Source organism: Ahaetulla prasina, chromosome 5 (assembly GCF_028640845.1).
Source record: "Ahaetulla prasina isolate Xishuangbanna chromosome 5, ASM2864084v1, whole genome shotgun sequence".
NCBI lineage: Eukaryota > Metazoa > Chordata > Lepidosauria > Squamata > Colubridae > Ahaetulla > Ahaetulla prasina.
The window spans coordinates 77,004,489-77,019,671 of NC_080543.1; the positions used below are offsets into that span (position 1 = coordinate 77,004,489).

General features: G+C 40.8%; 1 protein-coding gene across 1 annotated transcript in view; it reads right to left on the reverse strand.

Annotated features, from left to right (window-relative positions):
* The window catches only part of PCYT1B (phosphate cytidylyltransferase 1B, choline), a 160,968-nt gene that overhangs the window by 34,368 nt on the left and 111,417 nt on the right, over positions 1-15,183 (reverse strand). Inside the window, exon 7 of the mRNA XM_058185947.1 lies at positions 13,127-13,205. Coding sequence (XP_058041930.1) covers positions 13,127-13,205 — 79 coding nt within the window. The remainder of the gene's footprint in view (positions 1-13,126; positions 13,206-15,183) is intronic.

Below are 15,183 nucleotides of genomic sequence, written 5' to 3' on the forward strand. Positions count from 1 at the left end.
ACAGTGTTTATTGAATATTTTGGAAACATTAAATAAACTGGAAAGTGGAAAAAAGACAAGAGGCACCATCTGGTGGACTGTGGACAGATTAAAGGCAAGGAAAACCTGGAGAGAAGGCTGATGCAACATTACAATAGACAGGCATGAATAGACAATAAGTTACAAGAAGGAAAGTGATTATAGACCCAATTTAAATGAAATGGTTTGAATGAGTTGAATTAAGGTATAGATATAGTTATGTTATACATAAGTGTATAAGTGAACTGAATGGAGAATAAGTATTGTATTGTAAAGAAATATACTTATTTAAATAAGAGTGATATTTAAAAAATTGTATATCTATAAGTATTGTGAGTAGAGCTATAAAACTGATAAGAAAATATAAAAGATAGCATATAAGTGTGGGATAGAAAATAGGAAAACACAGTTGTTAAACTGTAGTAAAAGCAAACTTCAGCTTTAAAGTAAATCTCAATACATGTTATACAATATCAATATATGTTAATGTGGGAAAATATTGTACAGGCAATAAAGATGTCTAGTATAGTGACAATAAACAAAACAGGCAAAAAAGCAGCTACAAACATTACACCAACAGACTCCCCCACAACCCAAAGATTGATACTAATTATGATAGGGAAAGAAAAAACAGAACAGTAACGAGCTCACAAAATATGCAGATAGCATTACAATTGATACAGGAAACAATGATGAAGACCCAGGAGGCAATAGCGGAGAATCATGAGGACACAAGAGTACATAACAAAGAAATTAAAGATGAAATTGCGGAAATGAAAAGTGAGATAAAAAACATGAATGATAAGTAAGGGACCATACAACAAACAATGATGGAAAATAAACAGAGAATCCAAAAAGTGGAAACAAAAATAGATCAGATTGATAATCAAATGGAAATGTGGGAACAGAAATCCATGCAAATAAATTGAGAGCTGGCCGAATTGATCATATTTTTGGAAATGGAGAAAGCTTCTTATTTCCTTAGACTGCAAAACATTGTTGAAGAAAAAGAAGAGGATTTAGGAGAGAAAATGGCAGAATTTTTGGTGGAGATATTAGGAAAAGATAAACCAGAAATGAGACATTGATGAAATTTATCGAGTATATACGAACTACTCACAAAGGCATAGGTTGGCGAGGGAAGTACACATTACATTTACAAAACGAACAATAAGATATGAAGTGTATAAGAGGACAAGAGAGGAAATGTTAACCTATAGAGGTAAAGAAATTATAGTATTGAAACAGGTTTCACGAAGAATAAGAGACCAAAGACGTCAATATCAATTTTTGTCAACTCAACTAATTAAATATCAATCAGTCAACTATCAATCAAAACTAGGTATGCACGCCCCTTACCTCTCCTACACCAAACACTACAGGACTCAAATGTAAATTAATAAATGCAAGAAGTACTGTAAAGAAATTACCCGAATTTATCCTCTTGTTAAACAATGGTACATTTGATATTATATTGGTTTGTGAAACATGGCTGAACTCATCCCTCCCTGACTCCATTATTTCAAACAAAGCGTATCAAGTTTTTCGATCAGATCGTGAAAACCACAGAGGTGGTGGAGTAGCTATCTTTTACAAAAAAATCACTGAACTTAAAAAATATTCAAGTTGCACATAAACTTTCTCTTCCTGAAACTATTGTATGTGACCTGTCCATTATGTGTCCACCACATTTCGATTCTTACTATGCTACAGAGCCCCTGACTACGACATCGCTCATGCAGATATGTTAACCACATGCTAACATGGGCTACCTCTTGTCCATATCCTCTCATCTTCCTGGGTGACCTAAATCTACCTTCTATTAACTGGATAACAAATGAATGTACAACTGAACCAATCCATACTACAATATACAACACTGTCACAAATCTAGGTCTTGAACAACTAGTAACTAACAATACAAGACTCAACAACTGCCTCGACCTCATCTTTTGCAATAACATGAACTCAATTTATGGACTACAAATAAAACAACCCTTTTCCAACAGTGACCACTGCATGATAGACTTTTGTCTCAATATACGCCCTCACATAAATCATCATAATAATAGTACTCCTAACTACAATTTAAAAAAAGCCAACTATGACCTTATAAACAATGATCTCTCATCTCTTGACTGGCAAAATCTATTCTCAACCTGTATCACTGCCGAAGACCACTATAATGTCTTCCTACTTGAAATCAATAGAATCATCAAACTATACGTACCACAAATCACCACCAAAATAAAAAAAAAACAAATTACCCATATCAATAAAAAAGCTTCAATAAAAAAAAATCCCTCTGGAGAAGAAACAAAAAGGGCTATGTAGCAAACTTCAAAAACTGCTACAGAAATATTTGCAACCAAATAAAAACTGAATGCACCAGTTACCACACCAAGCAAGAAGACGACCTTATACGCACAAATTCAAATTGTGCTTTTTATAATTTTGTGAATAATAAACTTAAAGAAACAAGATCCATCCCACCATTAAAAGAATCTAACGGCAAAGAATGTATTGATGAAACAGTTAAAGCAAACCTCTTTAACTGTTTCTTTGTCTCCGTCTTTGTTAACAGTGATGGTTCATATCCGACATTCCCCAACCGTACTAACAATGAGTACAACGACTTAACATATATAGACTTCACAGAAGATAATGTTGAAAAAGCTCTTCGCAACCTGAAACCATCTTTATCTATTGGGCCTGATGGACTATGTGCATACTTCTTAAAAAAAACCTTTCAATTAATATAGCAGAACCCCTAAGCATAATCTTTGATAAAGCTTTCACGACTAGTTCCCTTCCCAAACGTTGGTCTCTAGCCACAGTCATCCCTATCTTCAAAAAATTCTAATTCCAATTCTTCACTCTTCTGAAAACAACAAATTACCTTATCCCACCAGACTTGAAATCCTAGGCTTAGAAAACTTGGAACTCCGTTGCCTACGACAAGACCTAAGTTTAACTCATAGAATCATCTATTGTAATGTCCTTCCTGTTAAAGATACTTCAGCTTTAATTGCAATAATACAAGAGCAACCAATAGATTTAAACTTAATGTTAACTGCTTTAATCTAGATTGCAGAAAATATGACTTCTGTAACAGAATCATTAGTGCTTGGAACACTTTACCTGACTCTGTGGTCTCTTCCCATAATCCTAAAAACTTTAATCAAAAACTTTCTACTATTGACCTCACCCCATTCCTAAGAGGACCATAAGGGGCGTGCATAAGAGCACAAACGGGCCTACCATTCCTGTCCTATTGTTTTTCTTTTCTTCTTCCTATATATATATATGCTTATACCTCCTAATATTTACTCATATATATGTTTATATATTATATAACCTTTTGTACGATGCTTATATATATTGTTGTGACAAAATAAATAAATAAATAAATAAATAAATAAATAAATAAATAAATAAATAAATAAATAAAATAAAATAAACTACATAGCAAAAAAGGCTCTAAGAGTTGTAAACCTAATTTTGTGTAGCTTCTTTTCCAAAAACTCTACACTACTAACCAGAGCATACAAAACATTTGCTAGATCTATTCTTGAATATAGCTCACCTGTCTGGAACCCACACCACATCTCTGATATTAATACAATTGAACGTGTCCAGAAATATTTTACAAGAAGAGTTTTCCGCTCCTCTGAAAACAACAAAATACCTTATACCACCAGACTTGAAATGCTGAGATTAGAAAACTTAGAACTCTGCCGACTCCGACAAGACCTGTGTTTAACACACAGAATCATCTGTTGCAATGTCCTTCCTGTTAAAGACTACTTCAGCTTCACAATAATACAAGAGCAAACAATAGATTTAAACTTAATGTTAACCGCTTCACTCTTGATTGCAGAAAATATGATTTTTGTAACAGAGTTGTCAACGCTTGGAACACACTGCCTGACTCTGTGGTCTCTTCTCAAACTCCCAAAAGCTTTAACCAAAAACTGTCTACCATTGACCTCACCCCATTCCTAAAAGGACTATAAGGGGCGTGCATAAGAGCACAAAAGTGCCTACGTTCCTGTCCTAATGTTTCCTTTCATTATATCAAATTAATACAATTATTACATACTTTTGCTCATATATATGCTTATATGATATTTTGCTGATTTATGTTGATGCTTGTATATACTGTTGTGACAAAATTTTATATATATATATATAATATATACATATATATATATATGTTTTCTGAGGTTTTCACGGGTGTTTGTATATAGGTCTTTGGTTGTTCGGGTTTTCTCCCGTGTAAAATTGGAAGTGTCTTGGCGACGTTTCGACGAAGTCTCATTCGTCATCTTCAGGCTTCAGCTTCCCAGAAGCACGAAGCTGAAGCCTGAAGATGACGAATGAGACTTCGTCGAAACGTCGCCAAGACACTTCCAATTTTACGCGGGAGAAAACCCGAATAACGAAAGACCTACATATATATATATATATATATATATATGTATGTATGTATGTATGTATGTATGTATGTATGTATACAGTAATGTTTCGATGGCTGATACCTGAGGGCCTACTCGTGACATGTCAAGAGAAAAAATATAGGATTGATACATTAGAGAAAGCAAAGGAATTTTATGGAAATCACTTTGTGCAGAGGAACGATCAAGAGAGCAGGGAAGAATTAGAGACTAGAAGCCAGGAGGAAGAGAATTTGGAAGAAGTAGAAAGAGAGAAAGACACACAAAACAAACAAGGAAAAGAAAGGATAGAAAGAGAAGGAGCAAAAGAAACGGTAGTAAGAGAGACTAGAAGCACAAAAAGACAGATCAAGTAGAAGATGGAAGAAGCAATTAAGCTTAAACATCAACGGATTAAATATTCCAAAGAAAAGGATACTTTTTCTGTTCCAAGTGATACCACTGAAATTAGGAAAAACATTCTTTTAAGAATTAAATAAATTAATTTCCAAATTTATATGGCAAAGGAAAAAGCCTAGGATTAAATTAAAACTACTCCAAGATACAAAGGATAGAGGGGGATTGGCGCTACCATAATGGATAATTTATCATCAAGCGACGAGTCTAGTCTGGTTAAAAGACTGGATGGAGCTGAAAAATTACAGTGTTAACAATAGAAGGACATGACTTGCAAGCAAGGTGGCATGCATTCCTGTGGGACGAGAAGTATAAAACACATAAATATTTTCAAATACTCTTGATCAGGAATGCATTGCTACAGATTTGGAAAAAGATAAAACAAAAACACTTTACAAGAATTCCAATGTGGTTATCACCAACAGAAGCATTGATATATCCAAATTTACTGGAGAAAAATAAGATAATTTAGATACAAGGAGTTGATAAACGACCAGGGAGACTTGAAAAAGAAACAGGAACTGGAACAAGATATTGGCAGAGTGCCAGATTGGTAGACATTTACACAAATTCAATTTAAATTTGCAAGAGATAAAAAGAGGTAGGAGATACAAAAGGAACTGCAAGAATTGTATAAAATTATTCATGGGACAGAAATAAAATTAATTAGATATATATATATAAATATCTACTGAGGTACAAAATGGAAGAAGAGGTAGTTAAGGATACCATGATTAGATGGGCAAATTTTTTTGGCTATAACGTAAAATTGGAGAAATGGGAAAAACTATGAGAAATAAATATTAAATTGATTCTATCAATGGCATTCAAGGAAAACCAGCTAAAATGTTCTACAGATGGCATTTTACACCAATACGGCTTGCTAAAATGTTTCCTAATAAATCTGCAGACTGTTGGAAGTGCAAAAAAGTTCCCAGAACATATTACCACCTCTGGCAAAAAAAGGCAAAAAAATATTGGTCCAGAATTAGAAACTGGATAGAAGAGATAAGTGGACATAATGTGGACTTGAAACCAGATATGTTTTTACTAGGAATATTAAGCAGAACCTACAGTAAAGAAATTCAATATTTGATTTTACACATAATTACTGCTGCAAGGATTGTCTATGCACAATTCTGGAAAAATGAAAAGATACCAACAGAGGAAGAAATAATCAAGAAAATTCTGGACTGTGCGGAGATGGATAAATTAATGAAAGAAATAAAAGAAAAGGAAGAGACAAAATACTATCAAGCATGGACCAAGTGGTACAATTGGTTAAAGAATAGGAAAAGTAAATATGAATAAATGATAGAGAAGAGAAGGTGACAAATGTATAAAATATTGTAAATGAATAAAACTAGATATAAAGATAATAAAAGAGGGGGGGAAAGGGGACTATATAAAGCAGAAAGTACGTGGAACAAAACTGACATGTAAAAAGAAAACACACATTATGCGTTTGTGTTATGTATGTTTGTGTTGTGTTGTGTTGTTGTAGCAAAATCAATTAAAAAAACTTTGGGGAAAAAAAGAGAAAACATTTTACATTTAAGTCATATATAAAGAAAGTATTTTAAGGAAGTATTTTCTTGTAAACAAGAAATGTTTTACTTATATTTTAAGTTCAATCGCCTGCTCAAGGCAGGAGTCCTTAGGTGCTATGGAGAATAAGTTGACCCTTCATCTCTAGGTGAGTTAAATGATAAGACAGTTATCATTTCTCCCTAATCATTCTCTTCACTAGGCGAGACAAACCTAGTTCCCTGAACTGTTCATGGTATGGTTTAGCCTCAAGACCTTTCTTTGTTAGTCATACTAACAAAGGCCGTGTAGGATACCAACGGCTGTGCCCGGAGAACTCTGATATGTCGTGAGCTGGGCCGCAGGTAACATCGGCGGCGGCATGTGGGGCCATCGGGCGGTACTCTCATGGGCCTGGACATCGCCCCCCCCCATGGCCCGGAACATCGCGAATATCGACCCCTTCCCTTCCCGCAGTTTGGCTTTGGCCGTGGCCTGCCGTGCCGCAATTACCATTCAGCGGCATGTTTTTTCGGTCGCTCTCTCCATCAGTAACTGATAGGCGGCCCGGCCTGGACATTTTTAACAACGGCACGCTGGTCCCATATTGGGCCCAGCGGCATAAACTGCGGTTTGATGGCGGCGGTATTGACGGCATCGGCAAATGTCGTTCCAATCACTGTACCGCACGGGCTCTGTCCCGTGATGGTGCTATGCCGGGAATCCAAGTGAGAGACCTTTTTATCCGACTGCCGATTTTCCATCTTAGCAGCCGAGGGATCAACCGAGGGAACACTGTTATACCAGCTTCCGAGAGGGAGGTCACTGGATTTGGACTGGACTCTCGGATCCGTTGGTTGTCCTGGTCCCTTTGGATTTCTACGGACAATGGCCCATACGGCTGACCGTTTAATATTGGGTCTTGATGAACTATCGGAACGACCGGAACACCTTTGCCGATTAGGGATGGACACTCTTTCGCCGTTTTATGGACTACTCCTCCATGAGATATTCGTCTGCCGAACTATTACGACTGCGAGGTTCCCCCGCCTCGCAGGAATGGCCCTCCAAGTTATCGAGGGCTTACCTTAACGAAGGGTCTTGGGACCCAGAGAGGTGGCATGCGGCCAAGAAGAATTTGTGGGGCTTTTTAAATAGATTTGTAAATAAGGGATTTTTAAAGGGGGGGAGGGATATGACGGGTGGGGGTAAGAACCCGTCGGGGAGGGATCCAGCCCCTGTGCTGGTTTGCGGCATCAGGGCATCTGGTCTGAAGGCAGGGGAGGGTTCGTTCCAGGATTAGAGGGTTGTTCCATCTGTACGGTAAGTGGGAGAGGCAGATATGGCGGAGGGGGGGGCATATCGAATGTTGGGAGCACATGCTCGCTGCTTGAAAGCGATCACGTGCTCCGGCCCCTCAGTTCCTACCCGTTCCTCGGGCGGCCATGATCCTCAGAGCTTGGATCTTCGGTTGATGTTATGTAATGCTCGGTCCGTGGTTAATAAAGCTCCCCTGATTTGTGATCTTATTCAGGGGGAGTCCGCGGACCTTATGGGCATTACGGAGACCTGGTTGGGCCCAGAGGGGGGGGTCCCCCTTGTCGAGTTGTGCCCTCCGGGTTTCCGAGCATTTCATCAACCGAGGGCCCAAGGTAGGGGTGGGGGGGTGGCGGTTGTCATTAAGGAGGATCTAGAGCCGAGGGAGGCCACTGTTCCTCAGATTGCCGGCTGTGAATCCCTCTATGTAAGGTGGGGCCATAGGAATCAGTTGGGCTTGTTGATCGCGTACCTGGCTCCTTGCTGCGTGAACACAGCCCTGCCCGAGCTGCTGGAGGTACTTGCCGGTGTGGCGGTTGAGACCCCCAGACTTATGGTTATGGGGGATTTCAACCTGCCATCAGCTGGCTTGTCATCAACTGCAGCTCGGGAGTTCCAGGCTTCCATGACGGCCTTGGACATGATTCGAGTAAATGATGGCCCTACACACATGGGAGGAGGCACGCTGGATCTAATTTATGTCTCTGGACAGTAGTTAAATGATCTGGAATTAGATGATGTAGTAACAGAACCGTTGTCATGGACAGATCATTTTCTCCTTTGCCTGGACCTCCGAACCGCCACCCACCATCGCAGGGAGACGGAACCTATACGTTGGTTCCGTCCCAGGCGCCTGATGGACCCTGAGAGGTTCCTGATGGAGCTTGGGCCAATTCCTGAGGATCTGGCCCATGGCTCGACTGAGGAACTAGTTGCGGCCTGGGAACAGGCCGTGGCTGGGGCCTTGGACCGGGTCGTGCCTTTGTGGCCTCTGACCCGGCGCAGGTCTCGTCCGGCCCCTTGGTTCTCCGAGGGACTGAGGGAGATGAAACGCCGGAGAAGACGCCTAGAGAGCACCTGGAGGTCCAGTCGTTCCGAAGCTGATCGGACACTAGTTAGGTCCTATTCTAGGACCTACCTAGTGGCAATGGGGGAGGCGAGGCGTTCCTACGCCTCCACCCTCATTGCGTCGGCAGATAACCGCCCGGCCACCCTGTTTCGGGTGACCCGCTCTCTCCTTCACCAGGAGGTGCGGGATGACCCTTTGCAGGGACGTGCCGAGGAGTTTAGTGGTTATCTATACGATAAAATCGCTCAGCTCCGGGATGGTCTGGACCGAAATTGGGATGATCCAAGCGGGGGAGAGGAGGCACGTCTTGTCGAGTCTGTTTGGGATGAGTTTGACCCTGTGGCTCCCGAGGACGTGGACAGGTTATTGGGGAGGCTTCACGCCACCACATGTTTACTGGACCCGTGTCCTTCCGGGCTGGTGCTGGCCACTCAGGAAGTGACACGAGGCTGGCTCCAGGGGATTATCAACGCTTCTTTGTTGGAATGGGTTTTCCCTGCCGCCTTGAAAGAGGCGGTGGTGAGACCCCTCCTCAAGAAGCCCTCCCTGGACCCGGCTATTTTGGGTAATTATCGTCCGGTCTCCAACCTTCGCTTCGTTGCGAAGGTTGTAGAGATTGCTGTGGCGCGACAGCTTCCCCGATACCTGGATGAAGCCATCTATCTAGACCCGTTCCAGTCCGGCTTCCGACCTGGATACAGCACGGAGACAGCTTTGGTCGCATTGGTGGATGATCTCTGGAGGGCCAGGGACAGGGGTTATTCCTCTGCCCTGGTCCTATTAGATCTCTCGGCGGCTTTTGATACCATCGACCATGGTATCTTGCTGCGCCGGTTGGGGGGATTGGGAGTGGGAGGCACCGTTTATCGGTGGTTCTCCTCCTATTTCTCTGACCGGTCGCAGACGGTGTTGACAGGGGGGCAGAGGTCGACCGCGAGGGGCCTCACTTGTGGGGTGCCGCAGGGGTCGATCCTCTCGCCCCTACTGTTCAACATCTATATGAAGCCGTTGGGTGAGATCATCAGTGGCTTTGGGGTGAGATACCAGCTGTACGCTGATGACACTCAGCTGTACTTTTCCACCCCGGGCCACCCCAATGAAGCTGTTGAAGTGCTGTCCCGGTGTTTGGAGGCCGTACGGGTCTGGATGGGGAGAAACAGGCTCAAGCTCAATCCCTCCAAGACGGAGTGGCTGTGGATGCCGGCACCCCGATTCAGTCAGCTGCAGCTGCAGCTGACTGTCGGAGGCGAGTTATTGGCCCCAAAGGATAGGGTGCGCAACTTAGGTGTCCTCCTGGATGAACGGCTGTCGTTTGAAGATCATTTGACGGCCGTCTCCAGGAGGGCCTTCCACCAGGTTCGCCTGGTTCGGCAGTTGCGCCCCTTCCTTGATCGGGACGCCTTGTGCACAGTCACTCATGCGCTTGTTACCTCTCGCTTGGATTATTGTAATGCTCTCTACATGGGGCTCCCCTTGAGGTGCACTCGGAGGCTTCAGTTAGTTCAGAATGCAGCTGCGCGGGTGATAGAGGGAGCTTCGCGTAGCTCCCGCGTAACACCGCTCCTGCGCAGACTGCACTGGCTATCTGTGGCCTTTCGGGTGCACTTTAAGGTTTTGGTTACGACCTTTAAAGCGCTCCATGGCTTAGGGCCTGGGTACTTACGGGACCGCCTGCTGTTACCGCATGTCTCCCACCGATCCGTACGCTCTCACAGAGAGGGACTTCTCAGGGTGCCGTCCGCCAAGCAATGTCGGCTGGCGGCCCCCAGGGGAAGGTCCTTCTCTGTGGGGGCTCCCACACTCTGGAACGAGCTTCCCCCGGGCTTACGCCAAATACCTGACCTTCGGACCTTCCGCCGCGAACTGAAGACACATCTTTTCATTCGCGCGGGGCTGGCTTAAATTTTATCGATTTTAAATTTTAAATTTTCTATTACAAATTTTAATGGGGTCTTAGTTTTATATATTTTAAAGTTTTTTAGGCCAATTATAAAATAAGTTTTTTAATTTGTATTTTAAATTGTATATTGTATTGTTTGTTTTTTACTTTTGGCTGTACACCGCCCTGAGTCCTTCGGGAGAAGGGCGGTATAAAAATCGAATTAAATAAATAAATAAATAAATAAATACAATGATTGCTAGGAAATTTCTAGTGAAGTTTGTAAGTTTTAGAAGTACCTTGAAAAAAATGCCATAATCACCAGAATTATTAGCAAGCATTTGTCAAGGGCATGTCTTGCCTAAATATTATGACATATTATATCATGGCATGACATGTTGTTTGTCATGCCATGTCATGTTATTGGATAGGGTCATTTCTATAATGAGAGTCAATTTTTTTTAATTTATTTTGTCATAACAGTATATATAAGCATTGACATGTAACAACTATATAATATATAAGCATATATATGAGCATAAGTATGTAATAACTATATTAATTAGATATAATGAAAGGGAATAATAGGACAGGAACGGTAGGCACATTTGTGCTCTTATGCATGCCCCTTAAATTTGTTAAATTTAAATTAGTTAAATTTGTTTAAGGCAGGGAGACTAGTCCTTGCTTAGGTGGCAAACCAACTGATGACTTTGAGCCACTTACTCTCCTCAGCCTTACAAAGAAGATGAGAGCAAACTATTTTTAAAACTACTGCCAAGAAATCTGCATGGATTATTATAGCCAATTGCCAAGAATCAAGACTGAGTTGAAAGCACTCTCTCATACACAATTTTAATAAATTGTGGAAATGTGATAGAGCCAACATACTTTGACATTAGCAAAACATTTGCTGAAGTATCTCATGACATTCTTAGTAAGTTTTTATTATTTTATTTATTTATTTATTTATTTTGTCATAACAATTTATGTAGGTATCATACAAAAAGATTATATAATATATAAACACATATATGGGTAAATATAAGGAGGTATAAGCATATATGTATATAGGAAGAAGAAAAGAAAAAACAATAGGACAGGAACGGTAGGCACGTTTTGTGCGCTTATGCACGCCCCTTATGGTCCCCTTAGGAATGGGTTGAGGTCAATAGTAGACAGTTTTTGGCTGAAGATTTTAGGATTATGGGAAGAGACCACAGAGTCAGGTAAAGTAGTCCAAGCACTAATGATTCTGTTACAGAAGTCATATTTTCTGCAATCTAGATTAAAGCGGTTGACATTAAGTTTAAATCTATTGGTTGCTCTAGTATTATTGCAATTGAAGCTGAAGTAGTCTTTAACAGGAAGGACATTACAATAGATGATTCTGTGAGTTAAACTTAGGTCTTGTCGTAGGCAACGGAGTTCCAAGTTTTTTAAGCCTAGGATTTCAAGTCTGGTGGGATAAGGTATTTTGTTGTTTTCAGAGGAATGGAGAACTCTTCTTGTAAAATATTTCTGGACACGTTCAATTGTATTGATGTCAGAGATGTGGTGAGGGTTCCAAACAGGCGAGCTGTATTCTAGAATTGGTCTAGCAAATATTTTATATGCTCTGGTTAGTAGTGTGGTATTTTTGGAAAAGAAGCTACGCAAGATTAGGTTTACAACTCTTAGAGCTTTTTTTGCTATGTAGTTGCAGTGGGCTTTGGCACTTAGATCATTTGACATGAAAACTCCAAGGTCTTTAACGGGAATGGGGTCATCTGTAAGGTAATGTTACAGTTAGGTAAGTATACCTGTAGATTGGACAGTATGACATTTAGGAGAACTGATAATGAATCAACAATATAATGTATACTTGCTGCCAAACAAGCAAGTATAATTAAATCTGAATCATTTCCAAATCACAAGAAGTAATCATTTCACTTTTTCTACTTTGATCAGATCCCACTTTGAGTGTTACAGTCAATTCTGGGAACCACACAACAAGAAGGATTCAAATATACTAGAAGGGCAATAGGGAAGATAAGGGGGGAAAAAACCTCTGAAAAAGTTGGACAGAAAAAGTTTGAGGAGACTGAGACTACAACATTCTTCAAATATGTGAGGATGTCACACAAAGAAAGTCAAGGTTGTTTTCTTTTATTCCAGAGTGCAATTGCAGAATAAATAGTTACAGAAAGGCATATTCCAACTGAATCTTAGAAATATATTCTATCATTAAAATTGACTCAGCAGTGGAACAATTACCTAGAGAGATAATGGGTTCCTCTTCAGTGGCAGTATTCAATGGAAGGCTATTTTGTCACCTGTCAAGGATGTTTTTTAAAAACTTTATTGTGGTCTTAAAACTTAAGGTTTTAAAAAGTCCACTGAAGTAAAAATATTTTTTCAGTCTGATGGTTATGTGAGATAATAATGAGGTTAGCTATCTAAAGAAATAGCAAGTGTACCTACCCGCCTCCTTTATATGCTTGTAAACATCGTCTGAACCAGCAGAAGAATATGGAATATCATCATGGGCTACAAAATCAATCTAAAAATACAGAATAAAAGGAAATTAAGTTGTCCCTTACTTTGGAAACCTAATTTTCTTACTTACTAAACAAATTTTAAATAAAGATATTTTAAATGATTGTAATAGAATTTATATTACTGTACAGGTAATCCAGGGGTGAAATGCTCCTGGATCGGATCTTATTAAGTTACTGTGGAATTGAAGTCCGCAATAAAATAAAATAATAAAATAAAATATTTGTGCAGCTTTCTGAGATTTGGTGTGTTTCTGTAGTGTTTCACTCTAACTACACAAACACACAAAATCTCAGAAAGCTGTATGTGGTATTGTGTGTGTGTGTGTGTGTGTGAGTTGTGTTGTATGTGTGTGTAAAGTGTGAAAGTTGGTTTTTGAGTTTTTGTGGCTGTGTGAAGTGTGAAGTGCAGCTGCTTTTACATTGTGTGTGAGTCAGTTGTGTTGTGTTGTGTGTGTGTAAAGTGTGAAAGTTGGTTTTTGAGCTTTTTGTGGCTGTGTGAAGTATGAGGTGCAGCTGCTTTTACATTGTGTGTGAGTCAGTTGTGTTGTGGTGTGTGTGTAAAGTGTGAAAGTTGGTTTTTGAGCTTTTTGTGGCTGTGTGAAGTGTAAAGTGTGAAATGCAGCTGCTTTTACACTCTGTATGAATATTTTTATTATTTATTGTACGCCCACCCAGCCATCTGACCACCAAGCCACGCCCACCAATTAAGCCATGCCCACAGAACCGGTAGGGAAAATTTTTAGATTTTACCCCTGAGGTAATCCCTGGGTTATAAGCATTCCCTTAGCAAACGTTCGAAGTTACGTGATAAGCGTCCCCTAGCATTTACAAACAAGTCACGAAATTATGTATATATGAACAACATGGCAGTTGTTCGCTCTTACGAATGACTGCAGAGGCTCTGCAACATTCTCCCCACCTATTCCCCCCACCCCAGCCAGGTCTTCACAGGCACTTTGCCTGTGGAGACTCGCTTACCTTGCGAAGATCTCCTCTCTGTTGCGCTCTCTTTGCCTGCTTCAGGCTTTCGGTGCATTTGCAGAGAACAAACTTACCTCAAGATCATGTGAGATCAGTAGCACAAGATCTTATGCTACTGATCTTACATGATCTCACAGTGCATTAGATCTTGTGCTACTGATCCTGTGTGGTCTCACATTTTTAGGCCTCTATTCTATGCTAATTGTGGCTTGGATGTTTGCAAATGGAGGGAAGGGTTCGGTCCTTCAAGCCTTCCCTCTGTTTGCCATTTCCTTGCTGAAGCAAGCAAGGAGATTGCATTCCTGTACACAAAAAACTTTTGTTGGCACCAGCAGAGCTTGGGAAGAGTGGGCACATCCCTCCAAAACTCTGTTCCTACCGGCAAAGGCTTCAAAAAAAAGGGCTGCTGAAGCCTCAAGGGATACAATCATAAAGTGCTTTGCTGATGAGAAAGGAGGCCAGGAGGGCTTCCCTTCCAGGTCTCCTTTCTCACCGGTGATCTGCTTGACGAGGCCTCCAGCGATTTATTTATTTTATTTATTTTATTAGATTTTTATACCGCCCTTCTCCCAAAGGACTCAGGGCGGTGTACAGCCAAAATAGTAAAAACCCCACAATATACACATTAAAACAAATCTTAAAACCAAGCATATAACTTACATGGCCAAAATTTAAAACAATTTAAAACCCTAAGATACATAAAAACCCCAATTTAAAAATTTAATAAAACTTTTAAGCCAGTCCCGCTTGAATAAATAAATGCGTTTTCAGCTCACGGCGAAAGGTCCGAAGATCAGGCAATTGGCGTACACCAGGGGGAAGTTCGTTCCAGAGAGCAGGAGCTCCAACAGAGAAGGCCCTACCCCTGGGGCCGCCAGCCGACATTGTTTGGCGGACGGCACCTGAGAAGACCCTCTCTGTGTGAGCGTACGGGTTGGTGGGAGGCATACGGTAACAGCAGGTGGTCCCGTAAGTACCCGGGCCCTAAGCCATGGAGCG